At 47.2% G+C, this 18,036-nt stretch overlaps 1 protein-coding gene across 1 annotated transcript in view; it reads right to left on the bottom strand.

The window, feature by feature from the left end:
* STOML2 (stomatin like 2) overlaps nt 1–18,036 on the bottom strand; it is a 121,377-nt gene that overhangs the window by 81,074 nt on the left and 22,267 nt on the right. Inside the window, exon 2 of the mRNA XM_086960250.1 lies at nt 3,296–3,448. Within this exon, the coding sequence (XP_086816376.1) occupies nt 3,296–3,448 (153 nt within the window). The remainder of the gene's footprint in view (nt 1–3,295; nt 3,449–18,036) is intronic.

Here is an 18,036-nt window from a genome sequence, read left to right as displayed (position 1 = left end):
CACCACACTACTCTTAATTTTGTCCCTCAACCTGTTAACGTTCCAACTCAAGATTTTGACTTCTTTGTTCCGCTGTGTACCCATGACCTGCATGTGGAGCGTGACAGATTGCTTTGTAAACTAGGACTGTACCATCGAGATAACGCAAAATATAGTAAACAAGAAAAAACAACCCCACCCTGCTTCCCTGCACTCTGGGCTCAGAACTGCCCATTAGTAAAAGAAAATGCAGAATGCCTGTCGCCCAACAATATGACTAAAAGAAAAATGGGGGGGGTGGAAGGGGGGGACCTTAGTGCCCCATCAACTCCCCCTTCCTACCGTTCTAGATTATAGGTGCATTATAAAGTAGAAAGCCAAAATACAGAATATTAGATACTTCAGTACTCTAGTGCCCAGTTTGGCGTCTTTGAGTGTCAAGAGACTGCGGGCGGAGCCCAGTCCATGGAGAGAAAAGGAGGTCCGGAACCACCAAAAGCCATCCGCTTAGAGTACACTTTCCGTTTCAATAATCGCTAGGGCTTCTCTCCGGTGATGTTCTCCAGCTGTCCAGCCAGTCAGATGCCACCTCTAGCAAGTTGAAGAATCTGGTTTTTCCATAAGCCTCTACACGTAAACGTGCGGGGAAGAGCATGGCGTATTTAAGACCTTTTTCCCGCAACCGTTGTTTAACATCCAGGAATGAGCGTTGACCCATCTGCACTGCTCGAGTGAAGACGGGAAAGAAGGTAATTTCTGAATTGTCCAGCTGGACTGGAGGAGCGACCCTGGCTGCTTGGAGAATGGTGTCCCTGTCTCTATAATTCAGCAACCGGGCCAGTACCGGAAGGGGTGGGGCTCCCGGCCTCGGACGGCCTCCGGGTACTCTGTGTGCTCTTTCGATCACAAACAGTTTGGACAATCCCATCGGTTGCAATTTCGTCGTAATTAGATTTTCAATGAACAGGTCTACGGCGGGACCCTCCGATTTCTTCGGCACTCCAAGGACGCGGATGATATTGCCTCTTAAGCGCCCCTCATAGTCGTCCAGCTTATCTTCTGTGAACCTACAGAACGTTTGGAGCTCTTTGACATTAATCTGCAATTGCAGTGTCTTCCACAAGGCTGGCGGTGGCGAGCTCCAACTGCTTGACCTTTTCCCTGTTTTTGGTGAGGTCAGCCCTGATCAGTGTCACTTCAGATGATAGGGCGTCAATAAATGTGGGAACCCCAGCTATTGCCGCCATTAAGTCTTTCATTGTGGGTTCGGAGGGATCCTGTTCTGCACCGTTATGTTGTTTGTCGCCTGTTCCCTTCCGTTCGGGTAGGTCCGACTTCGGACCAGTATAACGATCAAGCCTGCTCTGTTGGGACACCTTTGCACCTTAAGCGTTGGACATGATGAGGGCTGTGTTAGCGCGTTAGGCCAACAATGCACTGGTTGGTGAGTACACTGGGTCAGAATCACCATCCCCCAAAAAAACAAAAAACTAGCACATGACAATGAACGAAAAGTCACCCGAAGATGGGTGCCCAGTACGCTGCTTGCAATTTGTGCACTTTAAACAGTCTTTCGCAGCGGTCCACTCACTCCCCACGCGTCGTGAAGGCCTCTTCAGTCCTGGACAGCAGGCTCGGCGTGGCAAGCTTCTGAAAGTTGAGTTTCAGAACGCAAAGAGCCCCTGTTCCCCCTTTGGCGTAGGCCAGCTGCTGTAGCTCAGATGGAGGAGCTAGAAGAAGGCAAGGATTGGAGGAGGGTGGTACAGGGGCCCCCCAGCGGCTGGCACTGAGTGAGGGGTGCCAAATCTGTCCACACAAGTACAGGCCCCCTAGGGTTCCCCAGTGGCCTGTACAGGGAGTAGTCCGTGAAGGTCTGTGAAGCCACAGGATCAGGGGCCACGAGCCTCACAGTCTAGGCCCTTCACTCAGATTCTGCTGCCTTACCAGGATGACACAAGAGCGGCCCGCCAGTCCCTTGAAGTTCCGCTGCAGTGGATACGGCCACACTGGGTGTCGACCCGTGCAGGTAAAGGCGCCAGGCCGCTCTCACCACGGCCCCAGCCTTAGCAAGTCTACTGTTGCGCGGCTGCAGGGTCCAGCACCGCATCGCCAATGGCCTCCCAAATCTCGCTGGTCCGATGGCTGGGACCCGGCCCCGCCGCGTCAGGCCCAGCGCTCAGGCCCCAAGCCATGGTGAGGGGGTGCAGCGCTATGATGTCAGGGCATTTTGAGGCGTTGTTGAGCCTTGTGATCCCCACCCCCCCCTCCGGAAATAGGGGAGGGTGCACGCCAGCACCCTTGGCGTCTGGAACGGCAGGCTCCAATACTCCAGGCCCCAGCTTTTCCTCGCTGCAGGCCCTGAAACGTCGACAAGGATATCTCCGGCCCACAATGTCTGTTTTTGTTCAGGGCTGCAGCGTCGGGCACCGCTTTCCCTCCGGTTTTCAAATTAGCACCTGGGAGTTTGAAATTTTACAGTTGGTTATTGTAGATTATGAACAAAATGAAAAGCAGAGGACCTGTAGAATATGATCTGTAAAAACGAATGTCGATTATATGCTCAATTTTTTTTTTTAAGACAGATGTATTAAAGTCAATAAAACTATTTTAAAAAAAATTAACACAACGGACCACACCCCAATTTAGAATTCCTTGCCTAAGTGAAGGCATTTGTAGTACTAGGATTAAGATAGTCCCTTGTCGCATTGTGTGTAAAAAACCTATTGCTTTTAGGACACATTAAAATAACTGTGCTTTAAAAATGGACTGGTGGGTCTTAACATTTTTCTTAAATTTTCATTAGAGGAAATCCTCCCCAAGCATCAATGGAAAGGGTAGTGCAGCGGCAGGCTAGTTGCGATTTCTCAACTGAGGCAATTTTGGGATGGTACTAAACTAATTTGTCAGGTTGTTTTGGTTCACAGTCCAAACATAGTCGGGTAGTGTGAACACTTCTGTTCTTTATTTATAATATTTACTGCATTAATGTCAGCAACAGATTCTTATTTACTGCATTGTTCATTTCTGAGAAGGAAACAGGACATTGGAGAGCATGTTTTCATGCAGGGTGTCACGGTGGACATTGAATGTTTCAGATAGGTAACAGCGCATACAGTACAACATCCAATCCCACTAACGAGAAGAAATTATGCAGTGGACCAATGACAACAAAAGACAACTGGATTTTGATTGTATTACTACAAGAGCTCCTTCTGTGTTTTTATTTTCAGTGGCAAGATATTTGTCATAAATGGCATTAATGTACTGCTGCAGCAAAACTAAAGAGTAAACAACCAATGAAAGAAAGTCACCTTACCGGCTCGAGTATCCGATGAAACCTGCCCATTCGCTCAATCACCCAGGCTTCCTGTTGCGGGACAAACTGGATCACCGTGTTCATGGGCATGTTGGAGGCCCATCTCTGTTGGGCCACCGGGGTCCATTCTACCCGAACCGCTTGCCTGGAACTCTGAGTGAAAAGAAATAAAAGCACAAGATGAAATCCTCAGCATCAATAGAGCTTATGCCTATGAATCCCATCACATACTTTGGCTCCATATGTTGGGTGGGAGAAGACTACAATCGATAATAGTTAACTGGGTCATCACAAACTGTTAGAATGACAATTGTTAAACATTTGGAAATGTGTCCACTGCCATTTTTCATTCAGCCATCAAAGCAACATTAGGTGATATAAAATAGGGTACAACTGTGGTGTGTTTAGCGGGCGCAGTGCTAAAGCCTCAACAAGAGAGCTACAAGAGGTGAGTAGGGTAAAAATGGGGGAGGTGAATTTTGGGGAAAGGCAGAACCTCATGAGGTGAATGTAGGCGACAGGGCTGCAAGTCATGCGTATAAGGGCAGAGATGCGGGAGGTGAGCAGAGATGCGGCGCAAGGTACGGCAACGTCGGAGGTTTACAGATAATCGTGATGGTGATTTATTGAAAAGCCAGGTTTTCAAAGCTTTTCGGAACTGTACATAGTTTGGTTCGTTGCGAAGAGTTATGGGTATTGAATTCCATGCTGCAGGCCTAAGTGGGAAAAAGCTTTGCCCCCATCCTAACTCGTTTGACTTTCGGTACGAGGAATCTCCTGTGGGTGGTGGAGCGGAGATTGCGAGAAGGTAGGTATGGGTTGACAAGGTGTTGAAGATAACAGGGAGCACAATTGTTCTTGATTTTGTGCATGAAGCACAGGGCTTTGAATTTCATCCTGTTCTCTATTTTGAGCCAATGTAGTTTACGTCTGTGAATTATGATAGAGGAGGTTCTTGGGACTTTACTCAGGAGTCTGATTGTGGCGTTTTGTACTAATTGCAGTCTATGGATGACAGATTTATTTGCTCCGAGGTATAGGTGGTTTCCATAGTCAAGTCTGGATGTTATTAGCACATTGACTATTGTTTTTCTAGTAGACACAGGTAACATCCAGCAGATTTTTTTTAACCATTTGATAATGGTGAAACAGGTGGCTGCAACTTTGATGGATTGTGGGTGCATGCTGAGTGAGTCGTCAATTAGAAAGCCTAGATTTTTGGGATGGTGGGGAGGCAACCCATTTCAGGGGGCCAATGTGTAGGGTTCCACAATTCTTTTTCTTTTCCTAGGACTAAGACCTCCGTTTTTTCGCCGTCAAGTTTAAGGAAATTTGGCTGCATCCAGTGAGCTATGTTGGTGAGCCCAGTTTTAAAGTTTGAGGGGTCGTTGTTGTGAAGGGATAGAGAAAAAATGATTTGGGAATCATCGGCGTATGAAAAGAGAGAGAGTCCTGACTTTTCTGCGACTTCTGCCAAAGGGGTGACATATAGGTTGAACAGTAGAGGGCTTAGGATAGAGCCCTGAGGAACTCCATGGTTGAAAGAAAGGGCTCCTGAACAGAGTGTGAAAAAACTTGAAAGGTGCGTTGGTCAAGAAAGGAGGTGAGCCAATGGAGAGCGGAATCCCTAATGCCTAGAGAGTGTAGTGTGTTTAGGAGGACTTGGTATCAAAAGCAGCGCTCAAGTCTAACAAAATGAGTGCTACAGTGTTTCCGTTGTCTAAATGTTTCCCTATCATTTCAGTAACTCCTAATAGAGTGGTCTTGGTCGAGTAGCCAGCTCTGAAACCCGACTGGGAAGGGTGAAGTAGATTGTGTGTTGTGAAATGGTTAAGATGTTTATGTATGTGTCTTTCTAGAATCTTCGAAAAGATGGGGAGCAATGATATAGGGCGGTAATTGCTAGGTTCTTCAGGGTCCATATTGGCTTTTTTCAAGAGTGGGTGAATCATAGCGAGTTTCCACTCAGGAGGGATGGACAGTTCCTGCAAGGAGGTGTTCAGTAGGTTGATGATAACTGATTGTGAAGAGGCATTTAACTGTTTCAGTATCAGTGTAGGGAGGGGATCTTTAGGGGATCCTGATTTGATGTTTGTCAGGTGTGTTGTTAGATAAAGCTAATACCAGCACTAAGGACACACCTGCTACAAGTTCACAAAACACTGCTTGCTCTTCTACAAAAACAAAGTCACACCATCACCAAAATACATTCTCTATACTGCCTACTAATAAATGCTTGGTCACTCAAAAAAACAAGCATCACATCTTCGACCTACTTACTGACACATAACCGGACTTACTCTTCATAACTGAGTCATGGTTGGAAGATGACATGACTCCAGTGTTGCATGAAGCCATTCCTCCAGGCTATCAAACTATTACACAAAATTGCATCGGCAGAAGAGGTGGCCTAGCTGTTGTATTCAAGCAAACAATGAATATCACTATGGCGGATGACGTCTCTATACAAGGTTGAGAGGCCCTCTTCACCAGAAGCAACCCTACAACATATATATTCCTCCTGTAACTTGCTATCCCTTTCCAGGCCCCCACCTAACAATGCACCATTCCCAGACACACTTCTAGACACAGTTTCAACCCTTATTAAACACTATACTCCATTCTAGGCATTCTTGGTGACCTAAACATTTGGTTTGACAAACCCAATATGCCCCATCCAAAAAAAAAAATCAACACTGACCTAGATGCACTGAACCTACATCGGATCGTCCATAAACCTATACACATTACTGGACACATCCTAGATGTCATTTTTGCAAATTAAGAACTATCACACTTCAAACAATTACTCCAGTCACATGGTCAGACCACCATTTACTTGCTTTCCAACATAAAACAACACAAAGCTACACACCTAAAACCACCTTACATGCATCCACTTATCGACTGTGGAAGAAACTCAATTTTGAGCACTTAGAAACACAACTAACATCTAGTACAGATCTAGGCATAACAAATTCTGCTAAAAAAATATATGAGTGGCTACAGGAAACTTAATATCCTAATACCACTAAGAACACCACAACAGTACAAATGAAAACAGGCACCTTGGAGAAATACAGAGATAAAAGATCAAACAACAAATTAGAAAGCTGCAATGTGCCTAGCTCAAAACAAACTCCAATCAAGAGAAAAACTTCATGTACAGAAACTTAAAAGATTATATAATCATCAAAAAAGCTAAGAAAAAATACTATTTCAGAGAAAATTCTAAATGCTAAATTTGCAAATAAAGAATTCTATGAAATGTTCTTCGAATTTCATGAACCAAATTGCCTAGAAGGAAATCATTCCCTTACTCAAGATTTCACAGACAAACTGGAAAATCAATTCATAACCAAAGCAGACACGTTGGACAAACACCAGCAGCAACCCTTTTCCAAAAAATACCCTCAAAGCATAGGCTAACCCAGCCTCTGCATTCCTTTCAACAAATATCACATAATGGATTTATGGTCTTGATCAAAGCAAGCAGGCCTGCCAGCAGCCCTTGTGAACCATCTCCACCACAAACCTTCAAGAAAATTCTTTTAACTACCTCTGCTGCCACACCAATTCCTTAACCACAGGAATGTTAACAGAAGATCGGAAAAAAGAGTCATACATATGCCCATTACTAAAGAAAACAAACCAGGACCCACTTAATCCCAAAAACTAAAGACCGATTACTAATGGACCTTTCCTGGGCAAAGTGATAGAAAAAGGTTTATTAACCCATATGTCACAATTCATTGAAGACTTTCAGATTTCCAAACAGAATTCCGTCCAGGAAGAGGTACAGAATTTTCCGTTATTGCTATCCGAGATGCCCTTAAGAACACAGTTGACTGGAACAGGGTTGCTGCACTACTACTTATAGGCTTTCAGCTGCCTTTGACACGGTGGACCATGACACTTTATGCCAGGTTAGTAGAGTCTTTGTATTAAAGAAGACAGCTTTCGAATGGATCACATCCTACCTCCAAATCCAAACTAATGCCATCCATACTCTCCCTTTCTCATCCGAAACATACTTCACAAAAGCAAGAGTCCCTCAAGGTACTAACCTCTCACCTATACCTTTTACATGAACTAATTACAGGCAATGATCAATCAATTTCAGCACACATGCTATAACTATGCAGATGAAACACAAATACTCCTTAAACTGGAAAGCCGCAAAGACATTAGAAAGTCTCAAAAGTTCAGTTGCTTCAGAGCAGTTGATCAGTGGATGACATGGACCCATCTCAAACCGATTGCTTCCAAAATGGAAATACTCACATGTCGCGATGGGAAAATTATAACCCACGCACCGCCTGGCCTGACGGTCAGGGAACACCCCCTAAAGTATCTAAGGAAGTAAAAAACTTTGGAATTACCATGGACGTCAACCTATCAATGAATGCCCAAGTGGACAACCTAGCAAGATCAAGCTTCATAACTATAACAAGCATTTGCAATGCAATGGGTCTCGCATTAGGAAAGTTTGAGCTATTGGTATTGTAAATGACATTTTATTTATTTATGTGTTGGTTTTGAAAATAGCAAAATTAATAGCTTTGTCATTTACAATGCCAATAGTTTTAACTTTTGCAAATGTGACACCTATAGCATTTGTAATGCAATATGTGTTATATTTACGTGACTTAGATGTATTGATATTACAAATGACAATGGCTTTTTTTATAATACTTAAATAAAAGTTATTGTAATTTATAATGGCTTTAGCTTAAACTTTTGTAAATAACTTTTGTGAAGATTATGTTCAGTGTATTTTATTGTGATGAAAATACAAGAACAGAAGTGAAATATTAACATCTTTTTGTGACATTTGTAATAAAACTTGAAACATTGAGAGAACATATTTGAACCAGTTGTTGAATCGTTGTACAGATTGATGCTGTGGTGGCGCTGAGTGATGTGGCGGCAACGAGTGATGCTGTGGCGTTCAGTGATGCAGTGTTAGCGCATAGTGATGTTGTGGTGCCCCCGAGTGATGCTGTGGTGGTGCGATAGACAGACAGAGTGAGGGAGGGCGATAGATAGATAGAGTGAGGGCGATAGATAGAGTGAGGGCGATAGATAGAGTGAGGGCGATAGATAGAGTGAGGGCGATAGATAGAGTGAGGGCGATAGATAGAGTGAGGGCAATAGATAGATAGAGTGAGGGCGATAGATAGAGTGAGGGCGCTAGATAGAGTGAGGGCGTGCGCTGACAACTGGTTGTGTGTCTGGTGAAAGAGTGTATTGATTGCTCGTGGTGTGTGTACCTTTTGAAAGCGTGCACTGACGGCTGGTGGTGTTTGGTGGTGTGTTTGTGGCTAGTGAAAGCGTGTGTGGACGTCTGGTGGTGTGTGTGTGAATGGTGAAATTGTGCACTGACGGCTGGTGGCGTGTGTAAACCTGGTGAAAGCGTGCAGTGACGGCTGGTGGTGTGTGCGTGCCTGGTGAAAGTGTGCACTAGGTCTGTTGGTGTGTGCCTGGTGGAAGTGTGCACTGATGGCTGGTGGTGTCTGTGTCCGGTGAAAGCGAGCACTGATGGCTGGTGGTATTTCTGTGTGGTGAAAGCGTGTACTGATGAGTGATGGTGTCTGTACGTGGTGAAAGTGTGCAATGACGGTTTGGTTTTCAGTGTAGTTGTGTGTGTGTTTGTTGTGTGTGTGGTTGTGTGTGTGCTTGTATGTGGTTATGGTGTGTGTGTGTGTTGTGTGTGTGGTTTATTTATTCATGTGTGTGTGGGTGTGTGTGTGGTTGCACTGTAAGGCATTCTCGAGCGTGGTAGTGCTAGAGTTCACACCTTTCAGTGAGAGGCTTTGGGGTAGAGGTGTGCCAGAAAAAAAACTCAAACGCCAGATTGCAGCATAATGTGTACTAAAATAGATCAGCCTAACAAATCAGCCTAACAAAAGTATGTAAAAGACAATACATAAAAAAATAATTGTCTAACCATTAGGAGGTCGGATGGTGGTGTGTCTGCCTGCTAGAAGCGTGCGCTGATGGCTGGTGATGTGAATGCCTGGTGGAAGCGTGCACTGACAAATGGTGGTGTGTGTGCCGGGTGGAAGCATGCAATTATAGCTGGTGTTGTGTATGCCTGGTGAAAGTGTGCACTGACGGCTGGAGGCGTGTGCCTGTTAAAACGTGCACTGGCAGCTGGCGGTGTGTGTCTGCCTGGTGAAAGCGTGCACCGATGGCTGGTAGTGGGTGTCTGATGGAAGCGTGCACAGACTGCTAGAAGTGTGTGTGCATGATGGAAGCATGCACCGACTGGTGATGATGGCTGGTGGTGGGTGTGACTAGAGGAAGAGTGCACTAATGGCTAGTGGTGTGTGTGCCTGGTGGAAAAGTGCACTGATGGCTGGTGATGTGGTGTGCCTGTTGGAATCGTGCACTGATGGCTGGTGGTGTATATGCCTGGTGGAAGCGTGCACTGGTGGTTGGTGGTGTGTGCCTGATGAAAGTGTGCACTGATGGCTGGTGGTGTGTGTGTATGTTGGAAGCGTGCACTGATGGCTGTTGGGGTGTATGCCTGGGGTGGAAGCGTGCACTGACAGTGCACAGTTTCACCAGGCACACACCACCAACCAATGGCCGGTGGTGTTTGCCTGGCAAAGTGCACTAACGGCTGGTTGTGTGTGTGCCTGGTGGAAGTGAGCACTGACGGCTGGTGGTGTATGCCAGGTGAAAGTGTGCACTGACGGCTGGTAATGTGTGTGCCAAAGAGAAAGTTTGAAAGTGTGCAACGAAAAAAAAAAGGTGGTACCCACTGTCTTTACCAGCCTTTTGCGACACTCGAAACCCTAATTCGATCCTGTCCAGCAACGTAGCTACAGAAAAGACCTCAAATAGGTCACATTATCATTTACAAGTGGACTCGTAGTTTGAATAAAAACAGCATGGTCATGCCTACTTTATGTATTAAAAAAAAATTATAGAGACAGCAAATCATGAATAATCTCAATTTCATAAACAGCAAGCACACGGGTGCAATAGCAAACCTCTCAGAAAAACCAAGGGTACTAACTGCATTGCAAGATGAAGTTACCTGCAGGCAGAATATGAGCTACCTTCCCGTCACGAACAAAATCGCTGCCCTTTGCACAACATACTCACTTTAAACGCACATATTAACTACAGCACTAAAGTAACAACCAGGTTAAGAGGTTGATGCAATCTTTTGTTTTTCACATAATGGATTTATGGTCACTCATCCCGGATGAAAAGCCAATGTAACCACAGAGCTGCATTAGGAGTCATTGCACGGCAGGTTTGGAGTGTGTATTTCAAAGGCAACTTTATTTGCCCCACCTCTCCAAACGGCTCTTCATGTGAACCCGGAAATGCTATCTTATTATATTATAGCCCTTTCTCTAACTGACAAGGTTTCACAACAGGCAAGGCCAGATTCCTGAAGCACAGAAACGGAATGTGGATATGCCTGCCTTGTGAACAGACACTGGTTGGAACCATCCTGCTGCAGTAACAACATATTTAGCGGCTTCCAATCATGATCTTTGTGCTTAAAGGTTGAATTTCGGCACATTTTACAACCCTTCACAAACGTGTAAGGCTCTAGGAACCACTTATTTTAACTCTTCCTCGAGTATTGGGACACAAAACGACTCCATAACAGGAATAATACTTTATTATAACTATCTTATGTTAACAACTGTTACACTAAAACAACGATGACAACTATCTCAATTGAGTTACACAAGTGAATATTGTGTTAAGTGGAGGTTTTAGTCACGCAAGGGTCTTTAATATTATCTTGTATAGGAAACAATATAAAAAACATGCAGAGGAAGCTCGGCTGAAAGAAAAAAAAAATCAGACATATAATGAAGCAACAAGTGTTCTGTTTGCATCTACTCGTGAAAAAGCTGCAGTAAAGGGAATGTGTGTCATCTTTCTTGTTGTGTACCTAACTTATCAAAGGACATTGCGAAATGCAGAAATTAAAACGCTGAGTCTTGGATCACGGAAATAATCGCACTTTGTTTCCTGCGTTTTTAAAGCCTCTGAATCTGATAAAGAAAAAAAAGAAACACATCATCGGGTAAACGGAGTTTAACTGCGAGCGCCGCTCTGCCCCTTACGGTGCCTGCCAGCTGCTGCTGTTGTTGAAAGAGATGGGCTAAAAGGGAGGGGGGAATGCAAGGAGCACAGCTGTAACAGGCTAACAAATGGTGCGCGCGCCCGGCGCACATGCACTGTACCTGATCCGCCCGTTTGGGAGCACTTTCGAAGCCCCACTAAATATCTCACAAAGCATTGCTTATGCGATAGCTAGCGAGACCTAAAAACTCTGCAACGCATCTTCCCCCAGCTGGGATTTCTACACAAGGTCCAGGCTACCATCTCTTTTGTTCTGTCTAAAATTGATTACGCCAATACCCTCTACCACGGATCATCTGTAACAATGAGGTCGGTAGGTTGCCATGCCCTGCATATTTACGATCTCCTTGTTAGGGAAAATCCCCTATGTCTGCTACTTACCGAAACCTGGCTGGGAGAGGCTTCCAACCCAGATGTCTTCTCAGCCATTCCTCCGGCGTACAACATCTTCCGGCAGGATAGAGTGAAGGGTAGAGGTGGGGGAGTGGCGGTAGAAGTGAAAAAGAGCGTTTCCTGCTCAGTGCTTCCCCTGAATTCCATCGGGAGCGCTGAGTCGCTCGCCTTCACGCTCAGACTGTCCCCGGGCCAGGCTCTGAAGGGGTTGTTGGTTTATAGACCACCAGGCCCTGTGGGTTCCTTCCTGGAAGATCTGCAGACAGCTGTCTCTGAGTTGGTGCTGACCACACAGCACTGCGTCGTGGCCGGTGATTTCAACTTCCACCTTGACGTAGCGGACGACCCGGATGCGGTCAAACTGTTGGATATTACATCTCCACTGGGTCTTATACCGTTTGTGTCGGGGCCAACTCATGAGAAGGGGCATACCCTGGATCAGGTGTTTTCGTCTGTCCCTCTTACGGAGGTTGACACCCTGCCGGTGCTCTGGACCGATCATAGGCTGATCAGATTTTCGGTGCTGGAGAGTGCGCGGCCGGATAACAGTGCCTCTGTCTTGTCGAGACCGGCCTCGAGAGCGCTGCACAGAGTGACACCTGATATGTTGGAACAGGCGCTTCTGGATCACCCATGCCACCTTTCGGGCGATCTGGATAGCGACACTGAGGCTCTGCAGCTATGGCTCATTGATAGGCTGGACGATCTGGCCCCCAAGGCAGCCCCCCTGGTCCACGGCGGCACGGCAATCTGCACCGTGGTTTACGGAGGCGCTTCGTGTGGCTCGCAGCCAATGCAAGGTGGCCGAAAGGGCCTGGCGCCGTCTGTATGATGGGGAGGCTAAACTCGCCTATAAGGCGGCGGTGAAGGCCTACCACCGGGACATCCTGGGAGCCAAGAGGGACTATTTGGCTAGGAGGATCGAGGCATCTGCGAACTCCTGTAAGGAGATCTTCACCATTGTGAAGGAGTTCACGACCCCTAGCTCCCAATCGCCCCCGGTAGTTTCTCCGGTTTCTTGGGCATGTGATCTTGCCGGCTTCTTTACTAATAAGATCAAGGCGATTCAGGCCTCCTTTGCGGAAGGACCGGAGGATGGAAGCGGCGTCACCGGGGCTGGGTGCGGACTTCCGCACTCACCGGCGGCGGTGCCGTCTGATTTTCCTGCTGCTTCCAGCGATGTGTCCAGGCAGCTGCTGGCCAATCTGAAATCTGGCTCGCCACTTGACCCCTGCCCCGCCAAATTTTTGGCTGGGATGGCGGCGGTGGTGAACCCGCTGGTTAACCCCATCCTCAACGTCTCTTTGAGGGAGGGGAGGGTCCCTAGCTCTTGGAAAAGAGCGATGGTGATCCCCCTCCTAAAGAAACCGGGTCTCGACGCCGAGGTTCTGGCCAATTATAGGCCAATTTCACTTCTTCCGGCCCTCGCGAAGATCACGGAAAAACACGTCCACGGTGTCCTGTCGAGCTTTCTGGAAGCTAACAATCTGCTCCACCCATCCCAATCCGGTTTCCGTCCTAATTTTAGGACGGAAACGGCATTGCTAGAGGTCACTGAGATCATCAGAGAGACTCTGGATGTCGGCGGGAGGGCCATGTTGGTCATGTTAGACCTATCGGCGGCCTTCGACACCGTCCCCCATAGGGCGCTCTTAGTGAGGCTCTATGGCATCGGCCTTAGGGGGACGGCGCTCAGGTGGTTCACATCTTTCCTTGAAGGCCGCCGCCAGACGGTCTGGGTTTCCCAGAGCTCTGCCGAGATGCCGCCACTGGGAGTTGGGGTTCCACAGGGTTCTGTGTTGAGCCCCACGTTGTTTAACATCTTTATGTCCCCTTTGGCGGCCTTGGTGGAAGCATATGGGGCCCAGATCGTCTCCTACGCCGACGACACGCAACTCCTCTTCACATGCGGGAAAGACCAGGAGTTTGATGGAGGGAGAATCCGGGACTGTCTTACATTGGTCTTTGACTGGTTCCAACGGAACAGTCTAAGGGCCAACTCAGGCAAGTCCGAGGTTCTATTCTTCGGTTGCGTTGCCGATCCAGAGTGGCAGCACTGGTGGCCGTCCGACATGAGCCCTCCTGCACAGTCTTCCTTGGTGGCTAAAAATCTGGGTGTCAAGCTGGACAACCAGCTGTCGCTGCGAACACATACCCTGGGTCTGGCTGGCACCTGTTATGGAATTTTGAAAATGCTCCGTAAATTCCTGCCCCTGCTGTCTGAGGAGCACAGGCGTATTACTGTGCAGGCTCTCGTCGGCTCTAGGCTAGACCATGCTAATGCCCTCTTTCTAGGCCTCCCTGATTACCTAGTTCAGCGCCTACAGGTGGTACAGAACTCTGCCGCCCGGGCTATTTTTGGCCTGCGTAGACGAGCCCGAGCCTCCGGGCTGCTACAGGCGCTACACTGGCTGCCTATCCGGAAGCGGATCCAGTTTAAATCCCTGACCTTGATGCACAAAGCCCTGTTTGGATCAGGGGCTGGATACCTGAGGCGGAGACTGGCCTTTTATCGACCAGTCCGCTCCTTGCGTTCGGAATCCCTTTACAAAGCGGTGGTCCCTCGGGTGAGGAAGGCCCGCACGGGAGGGCGCTCTTTCAGCTGCAAAGCTCCCCAGCTGTGGAACTCGCTTCCTCTTTCGCTGCGCAGCACTGCCAATTTGTTCCAGTTCAGGAAGAGCCTGAAGACCTGGCTTTTTAATCTTTAGGCTGATCTTATTGTTTCAGTTTCAGTTCTTTTTTTTATTCTTTTTGCTGTGTTGTGTTATTTTTATTCTGAGTTGCAGGTGGAAAGCGCCGGGACACTCTTTGAGTAGCCGTGCGCTATACAAGAGCGCTTTAACATAACATAACAAAAGACTACAACCAATTCAGAACTCGGCTGCTACACTACTCTTACATATAAAGCCATAAGCCTACATTTCCCCTGCCTTGAAAGCCCTACATTGGTTACCGGTTGCCAGAAGATCCACATTCAAGCTGCTTTTTATCACCCACAAAGCGATATATGGAACAGAATCGCACTTGATCAGGAATAAAATCACTAAATACATTCAACAAAGAAACCTCTGCTCTAGAGTGGCACCTCGCCTCAAAATCCCACCACACAAGAAAAAAAACATAGGTGGCACATCATTCTCTGTTCAAGCACCCAATCTATGGAACTATTTACACCTGATACATAAGATCAATGGATAACTAACTTATCTTCAGAAAACTACTCAAGAGTTGGGTTTCCCCACATAACCACCATACTCAAACATAAATAAACAGCGATAGAGTGAGCGAGAGAAACACACATTTATTTGGACTATATGTGTGTACCTAGATATGTGTCTTCCTTTGTATAAATGTGTATAATTATGCTTATAAATATGTAGTCGTTAGTTCTGCTTAACAACCGTAAATATTACTTATGGTTACATTATTCTATGTTTACCATGTATATAGGTCAATAAGTACGTTTTTACCTTAAATATTCATCTACAACTGCTACACCTTTGAATTGAAAAAATGTATAACAAGCATTTGCAATGCAATAGGTCTCGCATTGATGAAAGATTGAGCTATTGCAGTTGCAAACAATAATGCAACGCCAATAGCTCCAACTTTCAGTAATCTGACACAAAAGAGGTACATTAGGAGCGGACCGTGCCAAACAGTAGGACTTACTGGGAAGATGGTGTCTGAGTAGGAGCTACCACTTACTTCTAACCCCCTTGGTGGCGTAAATATCACGGTGGGTGGCCACAAGTATGCGTTGGAGCTGCAGCTGAGTCCATGACGGTCACGGCATTCTTCGGTGGACTTCTTCTCCGACCTTCTGTCAAGTCAGTCGGCGAGGGCATGCTTGCAAGTCGAAAGGAAAGGTATGTGGCGGACGCTGGGAGACACGGCTTCTGCCGACGGGGGCGGCAGGTTCCGGGTACGCCTACTGCCCATGGTGATTGCCGGGAAACTGCAAAGTGTTCACGACTGGAGCATTGCGAGACACAGACTTAGTTAAACGTCTATTCAGTTTCATTGGCTGCTGGAGGAAGGGGAAAGCTGCGAACAACCACTACTGCCTTACAGATACGGTGTGTGGGCTCGGATTCTAAAATGGATCTAAACCAGCAAATGGTTTGGTTATAGGGTGGGTGTGAGACCTCAAAGGTATTAGAACCCTGCAGTGTTGGGGAGGGACAGTCTGGGGCCACCAGCCACAGGGAGCACAATGAGTACTAGAACAGTAGGGGGTCTGCTAACAGGGTCGAGGTGACATGCCAAAGCAGACTAAGGCTATTTACACAGCCCGATCTTTTTAACAAACACGCCGTTTTTAAGCATTATAAATAACATTTAACTAGGACACAATGTATAGTATTTCGATGTATCCACCAAGGAGGAAAAGAAAGCTGCAAATGCAATGGGCGTATACCGACTATAATTTGCCATCCCACCAGCGCGTGACGAGCGAAACAATGTATACTTACTCTATGCACCTTGACTTAATGTCAGTCTTTTATAACCACCAACATATTGCTTTTTTGCCAAATTAGAGCGCCATTTATGCATCTGGAACCCGGGCACTGGATACTTTGGGAAGGTTATGTGCTAAGCACGCTGTTAGTGAGGTTATATTGGTTTTAAGTACAGGAATGGGGCAGTCAGAGCAAAGTACAGGTGCAAAGCATGGGTCAGGGTTGAAATGCACGGGCAGAGCAGAATCCGAATACACACTTATTATACACAGGAACCGTCAAATTGGAAGGGGTTTAGGGTACCTTGGCAGAGCTGCACCAGAGTCAGGGTGTACTCACAGAGCAGAGGTGGGATTAGGAGCGGGGACGGAGTGCGTTGGTAGAGGTGAGTGTGGCTCAAGACTAAGGTGGCAGGAGGGAATTTGGATCAAGGCTGAACTGCAGTGGCCGAGACATGCATGGATGTGGACTGAACTGCAGGGTTGAGTTGCACTGATGGAGCGGACTGAACCATGATGGAGGTGCAACGAAAGAGCAGAGTGTGAATCATGGCTGAGATGTTTGATGTTGGGTGGTTTCCAATATTTACGGGACGGGTGGGGTGTTGGCAAGCTCCCCCCTAACCCCACCACCATGGTTATGGTGGTTGTTGCTGCAGTCACGTGCAGGGGGGGCAGAAAATAAAGGAGGTCAAGGCTCGGCGGCCCGCACCCCCTCGTGGTCCGTGATCTCCTCCACGAGTGACGTTGTTATAGGGACCCAGGACACACTGAGTCATCAGGCCTGTTGGCGCCTCATCACATTGACCCCTATACAACAGGGTGCAATGAGAAAGAGCCGAGTCTGAATTAGCGCAATGCCGGAGCTTGGTGGGGCCAGGTGAAGGGCTGCGGGGCACTCAGAGAGGACTCTATTAGGACTGAGGTAGAAGGGCAGAGCTGAGTGCCTCGGGTTTGAGGTCCAATGGTAGAGCTGAGTCGAGATCAGGCTCAAGGCACACTCACACTGTGCTTCTCACGTACTGCTGAGACGACTTTTCAAGCACTAACAAGACTGTATTTTGTTCACATATTCACCTATGAGGAGAACTGCATATTTGAAAACAATTGTTTGGTGCACGGATCCACGCATTCCTAATTGCCCTTAGAGACGGCTGACACTAGAAACTTTTAAGTGAAAATCAGCCTAATGAGCGGCACGATGGCAGAGTAGATCACGTCAGAACAGTATGCAGATGTCTGACGCACAGCTGCCATAGTAAAAGTTAAAGTGCACACATGATGTTTTCTCCGCATCCTTGCTAGCCGTACATGCGCAACCCGTGGGTGTGGGGATGTGAGGGGTGAGCAATCATAACAATCGTGCAAGCTTCAAATGCTTACGGGGGAGGCGGGGGAGGGGGAGAGGCAGCAGTAACTCACGGAGGAAAAACCATGGTGCCGCCATTGTGTTAAAAAACAAATACCCATAAAAATAAAAAAACATGGGGCAGTGTTCCGGGCCGTAAATAATAAAACAAATGCGCGGCCACCATTATTCTTGCCCAGGCGTGTGTGCGCGCTGCCTACATAAAACAAGCCCACGAACGGTGCGAGTGGTGCGTGCGCGCCCCACACGTGACGGCCTATTGGGGTCTATTACGCGCACCAAGCGCGTAATAGACACCCATAGGCCGTGGGTGGAGCAATGCGCCCGCCTGTGGCCTATTGCGTGCAGTCTTTCATTAAATGACGCACGCAAAGGCCAATAGTTGCCCACAGAAGG

This window comes from Lissotriton vulgaris, chromosome 3_1 (genome assembly GCF_964263255.1).
Source record: "Lissotriton vulgaris chromosome 3_1, aLisVul1.2, whole genome shotgun sequence".
NCBI lineage: Eukaryota > Metazoa > Chordata > Amphibia > Caudata > Salamandridae > Lissotriton > Lissotriton vulgaris.
The sequence above is the reverse complement of the archived record's forward strand: the minus strand, read 5'-3'. Positions and strand labels throughout refer to the sequence as shown.